This window comes from Salvelinus fontinalis, chromosome 9 (assembly GCF_029448725.1).
Source record: "Salvelinus fontinalis isolate EN_2023a chromosome 9, ASM2944872v1, whole genome shotgun sequence".
NCBI lineage: Eukaryota > Metazoa > Chordata > Actinopteri > Salmoniformes > Salmonidae > Salvelinus > Salvelinus fontinalis.
This window is the reverse complement of record NC_074673.1, coordinates 7,141,071-7,160,614: the sequence shown is the minus strand read 5'-3', so window position 1 is coordinate 7,160,614 and position 19,544 is coordinate 7,141,071. Positions and strand designations below refer to the sequence as shown.

Genomic DNA, 19,544 nt, shown 5'->3' with positions numbered 1-19,544 from the left:
GTGGATAATTGGGTAATACTTGGTTGAGATGTTGATCAATGAGCCAGCAGCATACCACCCTGCATACCACTGCCGGCTTGCTTCTGAAGCTAAGCAGGGTTGGAGTCCAGATGCTGCTGGAAGTGGTGTTGGAGGGCCAGTAGGAGGCACTCTTTCCTCTGGTGTAAAAAATATCCCAATGCCCCAGGGCAGTGTTTGGGGACACTGCCCTGTGTAGGGTGCCGTCTTTCGGATGGGACGTTAAATGGGTGTCCTGACTCTCTGAGGTCATTAAAAGATCCCATGGCACTTATCGTAAGAGTAGGGGTGTTAACCCCGGTGTCCTGGCTAAATTCCCAATCTGGCCCTCAAACCATCATTGTCACCTAAGTCCCCAGTTTACAATTGGCTCATTCATCCCCCTCCTCTCCCCTGTAACTATTCCCCAGGTCGTTGCTGCAAATGAGAACGTGTTCTCAGTCAACTTACCTGGTAAAATAACGGTAAAATAAATAAATAAATAAAATGAGATTTCAACCTATAATCACCCACTCAGAAAGACAGCCACAAGTTAGTTGAATGTTTTTATGTGTTTCACTAACATCTAAAAAAAAAAGCACTACCAAATTCCAATAGAAAAACAATGTCAGATTTTTGGTTTCATTGAATTCTGGGTTGAATTGAAACTATAGCTGTTGTATGCTCACATTTCATTTGCCCCGTTAATAAACCGACCCTTTGGAATTACTTTGATGAATTACAGTGAATCTATTTCTATTTTTAAGTGGAGATCTCTCAACAAGCATTCTCACGACAGTGCATTGGTTATAGACAGTGACAAATATCATAGCTAAGGCTAGGGCTGGACTTTTATAGCTAGGGCTGGACTTTTATAGCTAGGGCTGGACTTTTATAGCTAGGGCTTGACTTTTATAGCTAGGGCTGGACTTTTATAGCTAGGGCTGGACTTTTATAGCTAGGGCTGGACTTTTATAGCTAGGGCTTGACTCTTATAGCTAGGGCTGGACTTTTATAGCTAGGGCTGGACTTTTATAGCTAGGGCTGGACTTTTATAGCTAGGGCTTGACTTTTATAGCTAGGGCTGGACTTTTATAGCTAGGGCTGGACTTTTATAGCTAGGGCTGGACTTTTATAGCTAGGGCTGGACTTTTATAGCTAGGGCTGGACCTTTATAGCTAGGGCTGGACTTTTATAGCTAGGGCTGGACTTTTATAGCTAGGGCTGGACTTTTGTCTGATAGAGGATATAATTTCAACATATTTTATACAAGTTTTGTTTATGTAAATTTTTTTAAACATAATGACATCATCTTGTGTTTGAAATTTTAACATCAAACCAACAGTTTACGTTGATTCCCTTTAAAAAAAAATTTAACCAATGTATTTTCCACGTAGATTCCACATCAACATACGTTGACAAATGACGTTGTAACAACGTTTAACTCAATCAGTTTTTTCCCCAGTGGATCTGTGCACCATAATCTCTCCAAGTTTTCACAATCATTGTAACGTTTTCACCATCATAAATAAAAACTTATTTTGTTGCTTTGACAAAGTAATTTCTCAAGATTATTATTGTGATTAGTGATTCATTTAAAAAAACTAAGCTGAGCTGGTCGAGGATAGCACGACAACCTTGATACCCACAGACCGGATAGACATTTTTTTTTTTTACAATATCATTTTTTGGGGGGTGAAGCTTGCGTTCAATTGCCCCTCCCTGTTGCACACACCAAGCTTCCGTTCCCCCTGTCACAAGGAGATGTATGGCTGATTTAAGAAGAAATCATCAACCCTGTTACTTTATCTGGTACTTACTATAGTCATTCAACCTCTTGAGATGGGAAAGCATTTTTTTTTATTAAGTTGAATATGTGCTCTTCATGAAAGAAGGAAAAATGATTTAATTCATTAATTTTTCTAATAAATTACAATACCCAAAATAGAATAATTTAATGGAATGACCCTGTAGCTGATGTGGCACTGGTAAGTAGTTAGCTGTGTGTGCCGTGCAGTAGTAGGGTCCATCGCACAAGACCTAGAAGTACTGTAGCCCAAGACAAAGAAACGACTGGGCTTTTCTGGGTCACTGGTGTTGACGGTGCTGCTTGCCATTTAGCAGAAGCTTTTATCCTAAGCAACTTACATTTTTTTCGTATGGGTGGCCATGGCGGACATTGAACCCACCACCCTGGCGTTGCTAGCATCAGGCTCTCACAAACTTAGCAACACAGGACCGTGAAGGGTTGTTGTGCAGAAGGTCCCTTGTTTGAGCCCAGATCAGGACAAAGACAGGCCCTAAACTCTGTTACAGTAAGTCACTTGCTGCTGAGGGCTACCTCACTCATTTTACAGATACAGTGCTTGTGTATACACTGTGTAAAGTTAATGTACAGTAGGTCATTAGCTGCACTAATCATATACAAAGACAACTATTGTACACACACAGTACACAAGCTAGTGGCAAACAAGAAACGGTTTCACTGTACAGTACACAGACAGGGAGATATGTGTACTGTAGCTAAGAAAGTAATACTAAGTGTATGTTGTGTGGTAAGCTGTTAGTAGCTCATGTGCCTCACCCTAATAATTAGGTCCCTTTTCCCCTCTTAATTTCACCTACTGTTCTGACTTGGTGGTGCACATGAAGCCTACAGTATAACCTGTTTAAGAGAAATGTCATGATCGAATATTGTAAGAGCTTCATTGTCTGCTTATATGCACCCTTTATTTATCCTGCGGTTCTGACTTGGTGTACAGAGAGGATACTGTAAGAATGGCCCATGTTCTGAATTCTGTCGCTGTACATTTCAAAAGTGCTGAACAAATAGTTATATTGACTACTGTACGGCCGTCCTAGCTCGCTCATGAATGTCTTAATCTAAGTGATGGATTGCCTCTTATCCACTCGTCGTTCCCTTTTGCCATAGTTTGTACATCTCAATTGTCAGAAGAAACAACATTTGTTTAACCAAGTCAGCCACATCAGCTATGTTTTCTTAAAAGGCAGTAAATGAGGCTGAATGAACTGTTTCGCTGCCAGACAAGGCTCTGCTGATAACCAGGTGTAGCGGTGGTAAGGTGTTGCGACTGATATGTTTGGACTTTGCTGTTGGGACAGCTTTATGTAGGTCCTAACAGTTTGTGGGCACCGTTTGTCACCATTATAGTGCAAGTCATGTATTGTTTAGTGTTGCGTTGTGTTGTGTATTGTTTAGTGTTGTGTTGTGTTGTGTATTGTTTAGTGTTGTGTTGTGTTGTGTTGTGGCTTTGCTGCCATGCATCCCACATTACACATTTTTTGCCCCACCAATATTTACATGCTAAAATCACCACTGTTGTCACATTCCTGACCTATTTATGTTAGTTTGTTATGTGTGTTAGTTGGTCAGGACGTGAGGTTGGGTGGGCATTCTATGTTTTCTGTTTCTGTGTTGGTTTTGGGTTGCCTGGTATGGCTCTTAATTAGAGGCAGGTGTTTGGCGTTCCTCTAATTAAGAGTCATATTTAGGTAGGCGTTGTCACAGTGTTCGTTGTGGGTGATTGTCTTCCGTGTCTGTGTAATTGTTTGCACCATACGGGACTGTTTACGATTTGTTCGGTTTGTGTAGTCTAATTGTCCTATTCGTGCGTTCTTCTTGTTTCATGTAAGTTCGTCGTATAGGTCTGTCTACACCGTTTGTTGTTTTTGTTAGTTTAGTTAAGTTCGTGTTTTCGTTAAATAAATATGTGTTCAAACTCCACTGCGCCTTGGTTCGATCAATACTCCTCCTTTTCGGGCGAAGAGGAGGAGGACCGCCGTTACAGAATCACCCACCAAATCTCCAGAACCAAGCAGCGGAGTAAACGGAGTAAGGGACAGGAAAAGAAGGAGGAATGGACTTGGGACGATATATTGGACGGGAAAGGTTGCTACACATGGGAGGAGATCCTGGCTGGTAGGGATCGGCTCCCATGGGAACAGCTGGAGGCACTGAGGAGAGCAGAGGCTACCGGAGAGAGGAACCGGAGTTATGAGGGAACGCGTCTTGCACGGAAGCCCAAAAAGCCCGTGAGTAACACCCAAAAATTTCTTGGGGGGGGGGGGGAGGCTAAGAGGTAGTGGGCCAAGGGCAGGTAGGAGACCTGCGCCCACTTCCCAGGCTTACCGTGGAGAGCGGGAGTACGGGCAGGCGCCGTGTTACGCAGTAGAGCGCACGGTGTCTCCTGTACGAGTGCATAGCCCAGTGCGGGTTATTCCACCTCCCCGCACTGGTAGGGCTAGATTGGGTATTGAGCCAGGTGTCATGAGGCCGGCTCAACGCGTCTGGTCTCCAGTGCGTCTCCTCGGGCCGGCATACATGGCACCTGCCTTACGCATGGTTTCCCCGGTTCGCCTACATAGCCCGGTGCGGGTTATTCCACCTCCCCGCACTGGTCGGGCAACCGGGAGTATTCAACCAGGTAAGGTTGGGCAGGCTCAATGCTCAAGAGTGCCAGTACGCCTCCACGGTCCGGTATTTCCGGCGCCACCTCCCCGCCCCAGCCTAGTACCTACAATGCCTACACTACGCACTAGGCTACCAGTGCGTCTCCTGAGCCCTGTTCCTCCTCCACGCACTCTCCCTGTAGTGCGTGTATCCAGTTCGGTGCCTCCAGTTCCGGCACCACGCACTAAGCCTCCTGTCCGTCTCCAGAGCCCTGTACACACTGTTTCTTCTCCCCCTACTAATCCTGATGTGCTTGTCCTCAGCCCGGTGTTACCAGTGCCGGTACCACGCACCAGGTATAGAGTGGGCTTTGAGAGTCCAGTGTGCCCTGTCCCTGCTCCCCGCACTAGTATGAAGGTGCGTGTCCTTAGCCCGGTGCCTCCAGTTCCGGCACCACGCACCAGGTCTACAGTGCGCCTTATCCGGCCAGAGCCATCCGTCTCCCCAGCGCCATCTGAGCCATCCGTCTCCCCAGCGCCATCTGAGCCATCCGTCTCCCCAGCGCCATCTGAGCCATCCGTCTCCCCAGCGCCGTCTGAGCCATCCGTCTGCAATGAGCCTGCAAAGCCGCCCGTCTGCCATGAGCCTGCAAAGCCGCCCGTCTGCCATGAGCCTACAGAGCCGTCAGCCAGACAGGAGCCGCTAGAGCCGCCCGCCAGACAGGAGCCGCTAGAGCCGTCCGTCAGACAGGATCTGCCAGAGCAGCCAACCAGACAGGATCTGCCAGAGCCGCCAACCAGACAGGATCTGCCAGAGCCGCCAACCAGACAGGATCTGCCAGAGCCGCCAACCAGACAGGATCTGCCAGAGCCGCCAGCGAGCCATGAGCGGCCAGAGCCGTCAGAGAGCCATGGGCATCCAGAGCCGTCAGCCTGCCATGAGCGTCGACAGCCGTCAGCCTGCCATGAGCGTCGACAGCCGTCAGCCTGCCATGAGCGTCGAGAGCTGTCAGCCTGCCATGAGCGTCGAGAGCCGTCAGCCTGCCATGAGCGTCGAGAGCCGTCAGCCTGCCATGAGCGTCGAGAGCCGTCAGCCAGCCATGAGCGTCGAGAGCCGTCAGCCAGCCATGAGCGTCGAGAGCCGTCAGCCAGCCATGAGCGTCGAGAGCCATCAGCCAGCCATGAGCGTCGAGAGCCATCAGCCAGCCATGAGCGTCGAGAGCCGTCAGCCTGCCATGAGCGTCCAGATTCGTCAGTCAGCCATGAGCTGCCCTTCAGCCTGAAACGGCTATATACCCAGAACTGCCCATGTCCAGAGCTGTCTCTATGTCCGGAGTTGCCCCTCTATCATGATCTCCCTCTCTATCTTGATCTACCTCTATATTCTGATCTATCCCTCTGTCTTGATCTATCTCTCTGTCCCGGTGCTGTCCCTATCATTGATGTTACTAAGAAGATTTTGTGGGGGTAAAAGGAGGGTGGACATTCTTAGGGGGAGATGGAGGCTAGGATGGATTATGGTGGGGTGGGGACCTCGCCCGGAGCCTGAGCCACCACCGTGGTCAGATTCCCACCCAGACCCTCCCCTAGACTTTGTGCTGGTGCGCCCAGAGTTCGCACCTTATGGGGGGGGGTTATGTCACGTTCCTGACCTATTTCTGTTAATTTGTTATATGTGTTAGTTGGTCAGGACGTGAGTTTGGGTGGGCATTCTATGTTTTCTGTTTCTATGTTGGTTTTTGGGTTGCCTGGTATGGCTCTTAATTAGAGGCAGGTGTTTGGCGTTCCTCTAATTAAGAGTCATATTTAGGTAGGCGTTGTCACAGTGTTCGTTGTGGGTGATTGTCTTCCGTGTCTGTGTAATTGTTTGCACCATACGGGACTGTTTACGGTTTGTTCGGTTTGTGTAGTCTAATTGTCCTATTCGTGCGTTCTTCTTGTTTTATGTAAGTTCGTCGTATAGGTCTGTCTACACCGTTTGTTGTTTTTGTTAGTTTAGTCAAGTTCGTGTTTTCTTTAATAAATTATGTGTTCAAACTCCACTGCGCCTTGGTTCGATCAATACTCCTCCTTTTCGGGCGAAGAGGAGGAGGACCGCCGTTACAACTGTGTGGTTACACTCTTAGAAAAAAAGGTTTTACCTAAAACCTGCCATAACGAGTTATTTGGATGAATGACTGTCCTGATAAGAGAATCCCTTTGGGTTACAGGTAGAACCTTTTCACCAAAGGGTTCCTAATTGGGGTGTTTTCGTGGGTGAAAGGGTTCTACCTGGAAGGGAGAAGACAAAAAAGTGTTTTACCTGGAAACTAAACAGTGTTTTACCTGGAAACTAAACAGTGTTTTACCTGGAAACTAAACAGCATTCTACCTGGAAACTAAACAGCATTCTACCTGGAAACTAAACAGTATTCTACCTGGAAACTAAACAGCATTCTACCTGGAAACTAAACAGCATTCTACCTGGAAACTAAACAGCATTCTACCTGGAAACTAAACAGTATTCTACCTGGAAACTAAACAGTATTCTACCTGGAAACTAAACAGCATTCTACCTGGAAACTAAACAGCATTCTACCTGGAAACTAAACAGCGTTCTACCTGGAAACTAAACAGCATTCTACCTGGAAACTAAACAGCGTTTTACCTGGAAACTAAACAGCGTTTTACCTGGAAACTAAACAGCGTTCTACCTGGAAACTAAACAGCATTCTACCTGGAAACTAAACAGTGTTCTACCTGGAAACTAAACAGCATTCTACCTGGAAACTAAACAGCGTTCTACCTGGAAACTAAACAGTGTTTTACCTGGAAACTAAACAGCATTCTACCTGGAAACTAAACAGTGTTCTACCTGGAAACTAAACAGCATTCTACCTGGAAACTAAACAGTGTTCTTCTACAGCCGAGGACCCCTTTACAAACCCTTTTTGAAGAGTGTTTATGCGATAGAATAATTAATCATAGAACTCTACAGTACAGACAGACAAACAGACAGACAGACAGGCAGACAGGCAGACAGACAGACAGACAGACAGACAGACAGACAGACAGAGTAGGATCAGTTCTGCCTTTTAGATCTTAAAGAATATGTTTATATGAATAATGGGGACCTGATCCTAGATCAGTACAGGGTTTTAATTTCCCATGAGGTGATCTGAGAAGAGACAAGTACTGTACCTTCAGACTGGAGCAACTGGACCTCTGCATCCCTGAAGATGATGGGGTAGAGGAGACGTCGTCTGGGGTCCACCTCCCTTTAGATGGAACCTCCATCTTTCTAAGGAAGATAATGGTGTCTTCAGGGGAAGGAGTTTCTCTGTTGTAATCTTTCGTCATTGGTTCAACTCACACCTGTTGGAAGTTATTATTTTCCAAAGAAAGTAAATTACTGACTGCAGGCCTCATCTAAAAATATGGAATGATATGGTGCATTTCTTTTCCATTTGTTTAGACGGAGGCTGGAAAAATGAAATGAGACTCACACTTCATCAGCCCAAATGACATTTACAGGGTGTGGACAGACTTTTGGGTCACGGAGGAGAGAGGATGGAGGACGAAAGACAGACTTTTGGGTCACGGAGGAGAGAGGATGGAGGACGAAAGACAGACTTTTGGGTCACGGAGGAGAGAGGATGGAGGACGAAAGACAGACTTTTGGGTCACGGAGGAGAGAGGATGGAAGACAGACTTTTGCCCAAATGAGAAAAGCTTCAAGGTGTAGGCCTATGTCCTTTTTCTCTCTGCCGGAAACACCATCTCCAGTCAAAGGGTACAGTAGCACAACTTCCACCAAAATTGCGCTGCGTTTGTTTACGAGGTCGCTAACATATTACTTTAGCTTTCAAAGGGTTGACCAAACCAATTTAATATCAAAGACGGTGGCCACCTCGTGGTAACATTTTTTGGGGGGGGATTTTCTGAACGACTTATTGAACAACTGATTCATGTAGCCTACAGAAAGAGATGAGGAAACATCATGTGTGCGGAAGCCACAAGCCATTTCTCACGGTAAACAACGCACCCTTTGTTTTCTAACTGGAGCAAACAGAGAGAAAGTACAGATAGCCACATGCGCTATAAGGGCCTATAGCCTACTGTTTACTGTCTGTTTGAATTCATAACCCCTTGTTATGGCTTCATCTGATTATCCAGTGATTTATCATTGTTTGATAGGCCAATTGTTCATTCATAACAACATTGGGCGTCCAAATGTTAATCATGATCTATTCTACGAGGGGGCTGACAGAAAGCAAAAGTGACGGTTTCCTCGATAAATCAAGATGTAGGATCAATAATAATCACATATACATGTGTATCTGACTGTTTCTTTAGTTTATTTAACTAGGGCAAGCCAGTTAAGAACAAAATCCCATTTTCAATGAACCCCTAGGAATAGTAGGTCAACTGCTTTGTTCATGGGAAGAACGACAGATTTTTACCTTGTCAGCTCGGAGGATTCGATCTAGCAAACGTTCAGTTACTAGTCCAACACTCTAACCACTAGGCTACCTGCTGCCCAAAGTTTGGAAAATTGGATTTGATAATTGGATGGATTATCTTGACAAAAGAATTGCACGAACAGCCTAGTGAAACCAATATGTTCAAAGTTGAATAGTTGGACAACTCTTTAACAGAATGGGTCAACGTAGTTTTTTAAATTTTTAATGTCACATTGTGTGAATAAAATTACGTTTTCATCACTTGGTTTCATGAATGAATCTCAATCAAGATGTAAAACAGACCATCCGTCTCTGATCCCTGTCCAGACCACGTGCACACTTTAACTAACTAGATGAATGACACAGTACACTATGACTGAATCACACAATGCACACAGAAGACAGAGAGCTCTCTCTCTTTCTTTCTCTTTCTTTCTTTCCTTCCTTCCTTCTTTCCTTCCTTCCTTCATTCCTTCTTTCTTTCTTTCTTTCTTTCCTTCCTTCTTTCCTTCCTTCCTTCCTTCCTTCTTTCTTTCTTTCTTTCTTTCTTTCCTTCTCCCTCTCTCTCTCTCTCTCTCTCTCTCTCTCTCTCTCTCTCTCTCTCTCTCTCTCTCTCTCTCTCTCATTTCAATTCAATTTAAGGGGCTTTATTGGCATGGGAAACATATGTTTACATTACCAAAGCAAGTGCAATAAATAATAAACTAAAGTGAAAATAAACAAAAAAATGAACAGTAAACATTACACATACAAAAGTTCCAAAAGAATAAAGACATGTTAAATGTCATATTATGTCTATGTACAGTGTTGTAACATGTACAAATGGTTAAAGTACAAAAGTGTTTATAATGGTGCTTGTTCTTCACTGGTTGCCCTTTTCTTGTGGCAACAGATCACAAATCTTGCTGCCGTGATTGCACACTGTGATATTTCACCCAATAAATATGGGAGTATAATTCGAATTCTTTGTGGATCTGTGTAATCTGAGGAAAATATGTGTCTCTAATATGGTCATACATTTCGCAGGAGGTTAGGAAGTGCAGCTGCGTTTGGGTCAGTCACAGTGGTCAGGTATTCTGCCACTGTGTACTCTCTGCTTAGGGCCAAATCGCATTCTAGTTTGCTCTGTTTTTTTGTTAATTCTTTCCAATGTGTCAAGTAATTATCTTTTTGTTTTCTCATTCTCTCATTCTCTCTCTCGCCCTCTCTCTCTCTTTCCTCATCCCTCTCTCTCTCTCTCTCCCTCTCTCTCTCTCTCTCTCTCTCTTTCCTCATCCCTCTCTCTCTCTCTCTCTCTGCCTCTCTCTCTCTCTCTCACCATATCTCTCCCCCATCTCTCTTTCTCTCTCTCTCCCCATCTCTCTCTTTCTCTCTCAATTCAATTCAATTCAATTCAAGGGGCTTTATTGGCATGGGAAACATGTGTTAACATTGCCAAAGCAAATGAGGTAGACAATACACAAAAGTGAAACAAACAAAACAAATTAACAGTAAACATTACACATACAGAAGTTTCAAAACAATAAAGACATTACGAGTGTCATATTAAATATATACAGTGTTGTAACAATGTACAAATGGTTAAAGCACACTCTCTCTCTCTCCCCATCTCTCTCGCTCTCTCTCAGCAACCCAAGTGGCTAATTAATAGGTAATTTATTCAGTAGGTCGGCTAAAGGTAAGGTCTCTGATTATAGACAATCTGATAGGTCATATCATAGCTAATAACATTATAGACTGTTTGCCTAATAACCTTTACAAAACAATACCAAATAGTGAAGCCTACAAGTGATCTTAAACTAATCTGTGGATGCAACAGTACTTTTGTCCAATAATGTCCAATAGGCTACACGTTTCTCCTTATGCGCCAGTGTCCGCATTTAATCATTGTAAATATTGAATTTGATGTCGTTTTTTTCTTCAGATTGTTCGTTGTAAGAGAAACTCAGGATATAAACACATAGTATGTATGGCGCTCATAAAGGGCGACCAACAAAACAAAGCAAATTATATTTTCACATGCAACTGTTGCCACAGCAATGCTGCACTTCCTACAATGTCTGTGATCTGTATTTCTCAAGCAGTGACATTTGACGAGAGCATTATTATTTTTTAAGGATCTAAAGATAATTGGATAACAGTCCACCATGATAAAATATAATATAGCCTAATATGTTATTCGTTTTTTTTTTTTATGTTTTCATTCACTGGGAATTTCAGAGACTGTGGCTTTAGGCTAAATATGTTGCCATAGCCAATAAATATATTTAATTGATTCCTACTTACCCAAGTACTTTTTTTCTGAACTGAAGAAGCCTATGAGGCTGCAGAGCTTTCACGTGTCGATGTTACATCCACTCTGAAACTTCTTCGTAGCAGAACCCCTGCCCGAACCCCTGGTTCCAGTTTTCCATATGCTTTCTTGTCCAATCGAAATATCGCTATCTTCAATAATCACCTCAATCAATTTCTCAGAATTTTCATTTTTTGGTTGTGGATTTCAGTCCGGCTTTGACAAGCGACCACATACCCGGAGAACTGGAGCAATCTGAGCATTGAAGCCTATAGTTCAGTTCATGGAAACCGCTGGCTGAGAATTGAACCGAAACACGTGATGCGCGTCTGAGTAGAACTATAGAAAAGCACATTTAATTCATGCCATTCTTTTAGTCGTGAATTAAATCTAGGCTATAGAGCATCACGGCAAACGCCAGGGAAAATATGTCAGGTGTGGTAAATCGTTATAGCCTAAAAATCGAAAGAAATTTAAAAAAAATAGATAAACCGCAGATGTCTTAGATGGCAGATGATGAGTGTGGAACGTGATGATGAGAGGTTGATGACGTGATGATGAGAGGTTGATGACGTGATGATCAGCAAAAATCTTAAGTACTGTGAATGAATCATTCATTTAGCTGCAGGTGATCACGTCTCATTAACAGTTTTTTTGCGACATAACAAGCCATAACATATTTTCTTTCTCAGGTTCACATGTTGTTGTGAAACATGTTATAATGTCAAAACAGTAAAGTAAAGTATAGTTCTGCCTAATATGTACCTAATATGTACCATATGAGTTTGTAACAGTTTTACAGCACTTCTACATGCAGTGATATACAGTTCCAATAACTATTCAAACTCCCACCTGTTTGGCCAACAATATCTCATTGTATGACTGCAGTATTCGACGTTTGTCCACAAACATCGTTTTTTTTTAAAGGTTAAGTTCAGGCAAAAAATGCCCACCACTGGGATTGAACAGGCGATCCTCTGAGCCAGAGCTCGTGGTCTAGCAAGCCGTAGCATGCCGTAGGAAGCCGCGAGCCTACTTGATGGGAATAGTGCTCACTCTTGTCCCTAGTGGCCGGTATTAAAGGCATCTCCCGACGTTCTAGGGACCTGGAATTGTTTTGGGGCAGCAGGTGGCTCAGCGGTTAGAGCATTACCAAAAGGTTGCTGGATTGAATCCCTGAGCTGAAAATCTGTCATTTTACCCCTGAACAAGGCAGTTAACCCACTGTTCTCTGCTAGGTTTTCATTGTAAATAAGAATTTGTTCTTAACTGACTTGCCTAGTTAAATAAAAAAAATATTGGATCTGGTGTTACCTGGTTGGTTAACCCTGAAAAGGTCCAAAGCCACATCTTGATAATAAGCCTAATTGGAACTAACTGGGCACACTTAATGACCCATGGTAATTCCAATTGCTTTTAAATTATGTTTCTATCATGGTGTGAATATTCTACACACTGACAGCATAGCTTAATTTTAATTTTATTTATTTCACCTTTGTTTAACCAGGTAGGCCAGTTGAGAACAAGTTCTCATTTACAACTGCGACCTGGGCAAGATAAAGCAAAGCAGTTCGACACATACAACAACACAGAGTTACACATGGAATAAACAAACTTACAGTCAATAACACAATATAAAAAAAAATCTATATACAGTGTGTGCATATGGCGTGAGGATGTAAGGCAATAAATAGGCCATAGTTGCGAAGTAATTACAATTTAGCAAATTAAAACTGGAGTGATGGTGTGCAAGTAGAAATACTGGTGTGCAAAAGAGCAAAATAAAGTAAATAAAAACAATATGGGGATGAGGTAGGTAGTTGGATGGGCTATTTACAGATGGGCTGTGTACAGCTGCAGCGATCGGTAAGCTGCTCAGATAGCTGATGCTTAAAGTTAGTGAGGGAGATATAAGTCTCCAGCTTCAGCGATTTTTGCAATTCGTTCCAGTCATTGGCAGCAGAGAACTGGAAGGAAAGGCGGCCAAAGGAGGTGTTGGCTTTGGGGATGACCAGTGAGATATACCTGCTGGAGCGCGTGCTACGGGTGGGTGTTGTTATGTTGACCAGTGAGCTGTGATAAGGCGGAGCTTTAACTAGCAAATACTTATAGATGACCTGGAGCCAGTGGGTCTGGCGACGAATATGTAGCGAGGGCCAGCAAACGAGCGCATACAGGTTGCAGTGGTGGGTGGTATATGGGGCTTTGGTGACAAAACGGATGGCACTGTGATAGACTGCATCCAGTTTGCTGAGTAGAGTGTTGGAGGCTATTAAGTAAATGGCATTGCCGGAGTCGAGGATCGGTAGGATAGTCAGTTTTACGAGGGTATGTTTGGCAGCGTGAGTGAAGGAGGCTTTGTTGTGAAATAGGAAGCCGATTCTAGATTTACTTTTGGATTGGAGATGCTTAATATGAGCCTGGAAGGAGAGTTTGCAGTCTACCCAGATACCTAGGTATTTGTAGTTGTCCACATATTCTAAGTCAGAACTGTCCAGAGAAGTGATGCTAGTCGGGCGGGCGTGGGCAGCGATCGGTTGAAAAGCATGCATTTAGTTTTACTAGCGTTTAAGAGCAGTTGAAGGCCACAGAAGGAGTGTTGTATGGCATTGAAGCTCATTTGGAGGTTTGTTAACACGGTGTCCAAAGAAGGGCCAGATGTATACAGAATGGTGTCGTGTGCGTCGAGGTGGATCAAGGAATCACACGCAGCAAGAGCAACATTGTTGATGTATACAGAGAAAAGAGTCAGCCCGAGAATTGAACCCTGTGGTACCCCCATAGAGACTGCCAGAAGTCCGGACAACAGGCCCTCCGATTTGACACACTGAACTCTGTCTGAGAAGTAGTTGTGGAACCAGTCATTTGAGAAGCCAAGGCTGTTGAGTCTGCCGATAAGAATGCAGTGATTGACAGAGTCGAAAGCCTTGGCCAGGTCGATGAAGACGGCTGCACAGTACTATCTTTTATCGATGGCGGTTATGATATTGTTTAGTACCTTGAGCGTGGCTGAGGTGCACCCGTGACCAGCTCGGAAACCAGATTGCACAGCGGAGAAGGTACGGTGAGATTTGAAATGATCAGTGATCTGGTTGTTAACTTGGCTTTTGAAGACTTTAGAAAGGCAGGGTAGGATGGATATAGGTCTGTAACATTTTGGGTCTAGAGTGTCACCCCCTTTGACGAGGGAGATGATCGCAGCAGCTTTCCAATCTTTAGGAATCTCGGACGATACGAAAGAGAGGTTGGACAGACTAGTAATAGGGGTTGCAACAATGGCGGCAGATTTTTTGAGAAAGAGAGGGTCCAGATTGTCTAGCCCAGCTGATTTGTACGGGTCCAGGTTTTGCAACTCTTTCAGAACATCAGCTATCTGGATTTGGGTGAAGTAGAAGCTGGGGAAGCTTGGGCAAGTAGCTGCGGGGGGTTTGGAGCTGTTGGCCGGGGATGGGGTAGCCAGGAGGAAAGCATGGCCAGCCATAGAGAAATGCTTATTGAAATTCTCGATGATTGTGGATTTATCGGTAGTGACAGTGTTTCCTAGCCTCGGTGCAGTGGGCAGCTGGGAGGAGGTGCTCTTATTCTCCATGGACTTTACAGTGTCCCAAAACGTTTTGGAGTTAGAGCTACAGGATGCAAATTTCTGTTTGAAAAAGCTATCCTTTGCTTTCCTAAATGACTGTGTGTATTGGTTCCTGACTTCCCTGAAAAGTTGCATACCACAGGGACTATTTTATGCTAATGCAGTACGCCACAAGATGTTTTTGAGCTGGTCGAGGGCAGTCAGGTCTGGAGTGAACCAAGGGCTATATCTGTTCTGAGTTCTATATTTTTTTGAAAGGGGCATGCATATTTAAGATGGTGAGGAAATTACTAGAACAACCGGGCATCCTCTACTGACGGGATGAGGTCAATATTCTTCCAGGATACCCGGGCCAGGTCGATTAGAAAGGCCTGCTCGCTGAAGTGTTTTATGGAGCGTTTGACAGTGATGAGGGGTACAGTTACATTTCTTATTTCCATCACTCAATTTTAAAACTGAACTATTCCATCGCTATACAGATTGAATGATATACATAAACCTATTAAAATAAATGTGTGACTTTTTTCATCTGTGAATATTACAGTATGATATGAGGTACATTTAGTGAGACATCTAACACAGACTCTAACAGAGAAGTCTAGTGATGGAATTCGTCCTGTGTGTACCTCACCTGGTGGTCAATCCTTGATGTCCCATGTTTTCCTGTTGCCATGGAGATAGATACCAAGCCTGCATGACATATGGAGCTTACACTACTGAATATACATTACAGCATGGCTTCACATCACATCCAGGATGGTTTCTGTTTTTGCTATTTAAAGGTGCATTTTAATTAACATAGCTTGGGCACGACCACTATCACAGTTGATGATCACCTGAGAGGGGAAGGACTGCTAATATTGTTAATATTCTGATCCATATTTAATACCAGCGAAGGAGAGAGGGGGGGGGGGGGGGGGGAAGAGAGACAGACAGACAGACAGACAGCATAGGCCAGTACAGTATGAACTGTACAATGGCAGGACAGCCCAAACATTAATCTGGGATAGGTCAGTATGAACAGCACACACATTAATCTGGAATGGGTCAGTATGAACAGCACACACATTAATCTGGGATAGGTCAGTATGAACAGCACACACATTAATCTGGGATAGGTCAGTATGAACAGCACACACATTAATCTGGGATGGGTCAGTATGAACAGCACAAACATTAATCTGCAGTGGGTCAGTATGAACAGCACACACATTAATCTGGGATGGGTCAGTATGAACAGCACAAACAGATCTGGACGCAGGCTAGTAGCTTGGACAGAAAGGGCTGGATGGATACAACATGAATTAGTTTAGTGGGCAATCAGTGAGGTTGCTGGATAAGCACTTGCTTGTGGTCCATATCTCAGTTAGTAGAGCATGGTGCTTGTGGTCCGTAACTCAGTTAGTAGAGCATGGTGCTTGTGGTCCATAACTCAGTTAGTAGAGCATGGTACTTGTGGTCCATATCTCAGTTAGTAGAGCATGGTGCTTGTGGTCCATATCTCAGTTAGTAGAGCATGGTGCTTGTGGTCCGTAACTCAGTTAGTAGAGCATGGTGCTTGTGGTCCATAACTCAGTTAGTAGAGCATGGTGCTTGTGGTCCATAACTCAGTTAGTAGAGCATGGTGCTTGTGGTCCTCCATATCTCAGTTAGTAGAGCATGGTGCTTGTGGTCCGTAACTCAGTTAGTAGAGCATGGTGCTTGTGGTCCGTATCTCAGTTAGTAGAGCATGGTGCTTGTGGTCCATATCTCAGTTAGTAGAGCATGGTGCTTGTGGTCCGTAACTCAGTTAGTAGAGCATGGTGCTTGTGGTCCGTATCTCAGTTAGTAGAGCATGGTGCTTGTGGTCCATATCTCAGTTAGTAGAGCATGGTGCTTGTGGTCCGTAACTCAGTTAGTAGAGCATGGTGCTTGTGGTCCATATCTCAGTTAGTAGAGCATGGTGCTTGTGGTCCATAACTCAGTTAGTAGAGCATGGTGCTTGTGGTCCGTAACTCAGTTAGTAGAGCATGGTGCTTGTGGTCCTCCGTAACTCAGTTAGTAGAGCATGGTGCTTGTGGTCCATATCTCAGTTAGTAGAGCATGGTGCTTGTGGTCCATATCTCAGTTAGTAGAGCATGGTGCTTGTGGTCCGTAACTCAGTTAGTAGAGCATGGTGCTTGTGGTCCATAACTCAGTTAGTAGAGCATGGTGCTTGTGGTCCTCCATTACTCAGTTAGTAGAGCATGGTGCTTGTGGTCCTCCATATCTCAGTTAGTAGAGCATGGTACTTGTGGTCCATAACTCAGTTAGTAGAGCATGGTGCTGGTGGTCCATAACTCAGTTAGTAGAGCATGGTGCTTGTGGTCCATATCTCAGTTAGTAGAGCATGGTGCTTGTGGTCCATATCTCAGTTAGTAGAGCATGGTGCTTGTGGTCCATAACTCAGTTAGTAGAGCATGGTGCTTGTGGTCCGTATCTCAGTTAGTAGAGCATGGTGCTTGTGGTCCATATCTCAGTTAGTAGAGCATGGTGCTTGTGGTCCGTAACTCAGTTAGTAGAGCATGGTGCTTGTGGTCCTCCATAACTCAGTTAGTAGAGCATGGTGCTTGTGGTCCTCCATATCTCAGTTAGTAGAGCATGGTACTTGTGGTCCATAACTCAGTTAGTAGAGCATGGTGCTTGTGGTCCATATCTCAGTTAGTAGAGCATGGTGCTTGTGGTCCATATCTCAGTTAGTAGAGCATGGTGCTTGTGGTCCATTACTCAGTTAGTAGACCATGGTGCTTGTGGTCCATATCTCAGTTAGTAGAGCATGGTGCTTGTGGTCCTCCATAACTCAGTTAGTAGAGCATGGTGCTTGTGGTCCATATCTCAGTTAGTAGAGCATGGTGCTTGTGGTCCATATCTCAGTTAGTAGAGCATGGTGCTTGTGGTCCATAACTCAGTTAGTAGAGCATGGTGCTTGTGGTCCATATCTCAGTTAGTAGAGCATGGTGCTTGTGGTCCATAACTCAGTTAGTAGAGCATGGTGCTTGTGGTCCATATCTCAGTTAGTAGAGCATGGTGCTTGTGGTCCGTAACTCAGTTAGTAGAGCATGGTGCTTGTGGTCCATAACTCAGTTAATAGAGCATGGTGCTTGTGGTCCATATCTCAGTTAGTAGAGCATGGTGCTTGTGGTCCGTAACTCAGTTAGTAGAGCATGGTGCTTGTGGTCCGTAACTCAGTTAGTAGAGCATGGCTCTTGTGGTCCATAACTCAGTTAGTAGAGCATGGTGCTTGTGGTCCGTAACTCAGTTAGTAGAGCATGGTGCTTGTGGTCCTCCATTACTCAGTTAGTAGAGCATGGTGCTTGTGGTCCATAACTCAGTTAGTAGAGCATGGTGCTTGTGGTCCATTACTCAGTTAGTAGAGCATGGTGCTTGTGGTCCTCCGTAACTCAGTTAGTAGAGCATGGTGCTTGTGGTCCTCCATAACTCAGTTAGTAGAGCATGGTGCTTGTGGTCCGTAACTCAGTTAGTAGACCATGGTGCTTGTGGTCCGTAACTCAGTTAGTAGAGCATGGTGCTTGTGGTCCATATCTCAGTTAGTAGAGCATGGTGCTTGTGGTCCATATCTCAGTTAGTAGAGCATGGTGCTTGTGGTCCTCCGTAACTCAGTTAGTAGAGCATGGTGCTTGTGGTCCATATCTCAGTTAGTAGAGCATGGTGCTTGTGGTCCATATCTCAGTTAGTAGAGCATGGTGCTTGTGGTCCATAACTCAGTTAGTAGAGCATGGTACTTGTGGTCCATAACTCAGTTAGTAGAGCATGGTGCTTGTGGTCCTCCATTACTCAGTTAGTAGAGCATGGTGCTTGTGGTCCTCCATATCTCAGTTAGTAGAGCATGGTACTTGTGGTCCATAACTCAGTTAGTAGAGCATGGTGCTTGTGGTCCGTAACTCAGTTAGTAGAGCATGGTGCTTGTGGTCCTCCATAACTCAGTTAGTAGAGCATGGTGCTTGTGGTCCTCCATATCTCAGTTACTAGAGCATGGTACTTGTGGTCCATAACTCAGTTAGTAGAGCATGGTGCTTGTGGTCCATATCTCAGTTAGTAGAGCATGGTGCTTGTGGTCCATATCTCAGTTAGTAGAGCATGGTGCTAGTGGTCCATATCTCAGTTAGTAGAGCATGGTGCTTGTGGTCCTCTGTAACTCAGTTAGTAGAGCATGGTGCTTGTGGTCCATATCTCAGTTAGTAGAGCATGGTGCTTGTGGTCCTCCATATCTCAGTTAGTAGAGCATGGTGCTTGTGGTCCATAACTCAGTTAGTAGAGCATGGTGCTTGTGGTCCGTATCTCAGTTAGTAGAGCATGGTGCTTGTGGTCCTCTGTAACTCAGTTAGTAGAGCATGGTGCTTGTGGTCCTCCGTAACTCAGTTAGTAGAGCATGGTGCTTGTGGTCCATAACTCAGTTAGTAGAGCATGGTGCTTGTGGTCCGTAACTCAGTTAGTAGAGCATGGTGCTTGTGGTCCATATCTCAGTTAGTAGAGCATGGTGCTTGTGGTCCATAACTCAGTTAGTAGAGCATGGTGCTTGTGGTCCGTAACTCAGTTAGTAGAGCATGGTGCTTGTGGTCCTCCATAACTCAGTTAGTAGAGCATGGTGCTTGTGGTCCGTAACTCAGTTAGTAGAGCATGGTGCTTGTGGTCCGTAACTCAGTTAGTAGAGCATGGCTCTTGTGGTCCATAACTCAGTTAGTAGAGCATGGTGCTTGTGGTCCATAACTCAGTTAGTAGAGCATGGTGCTTGTGGTCCATTACTCAGTTAGTAGAGCATGGTGCTTGTGGTCCATATCTC

The 19,544-nt window shown here is 44.5% G+C and overlaps 1 protein-coding gene across 1 annotated transcript in view; it reads right to left on the bottom strand.

Annotated features, from left to right (window-relative positions):
- LOC129861975 (solute carrier organic anion transporter family member 1C1-like) overlaps positions 1 to 11,676 on the bottom strand; it is a 41,649-nt gene extending 29,973 nt beyond the window's left edge. Inside the window, exons 1-2 of the mRNA XM_055933226.1 lie at positions 11,136 to 11,676; positions 7,588 to 7,761 (exon numbers count right to left, since the gene is read on the bottom strand). Coding sequence (XP_055789201.1) covers positions 7,588 to 7,746 — 159 coding nt within the window. The 5' untranslated portion in view covers positions 7,747 to 7,761; positions 11,136 to 11,676. The remainder of the gene's footprint in view (positions 1 to 7,587; positions 7,762 to 11,135) is intronic.
- Positions 11,677 to 19,544: the final 7,868 nt, after the last annotated feature.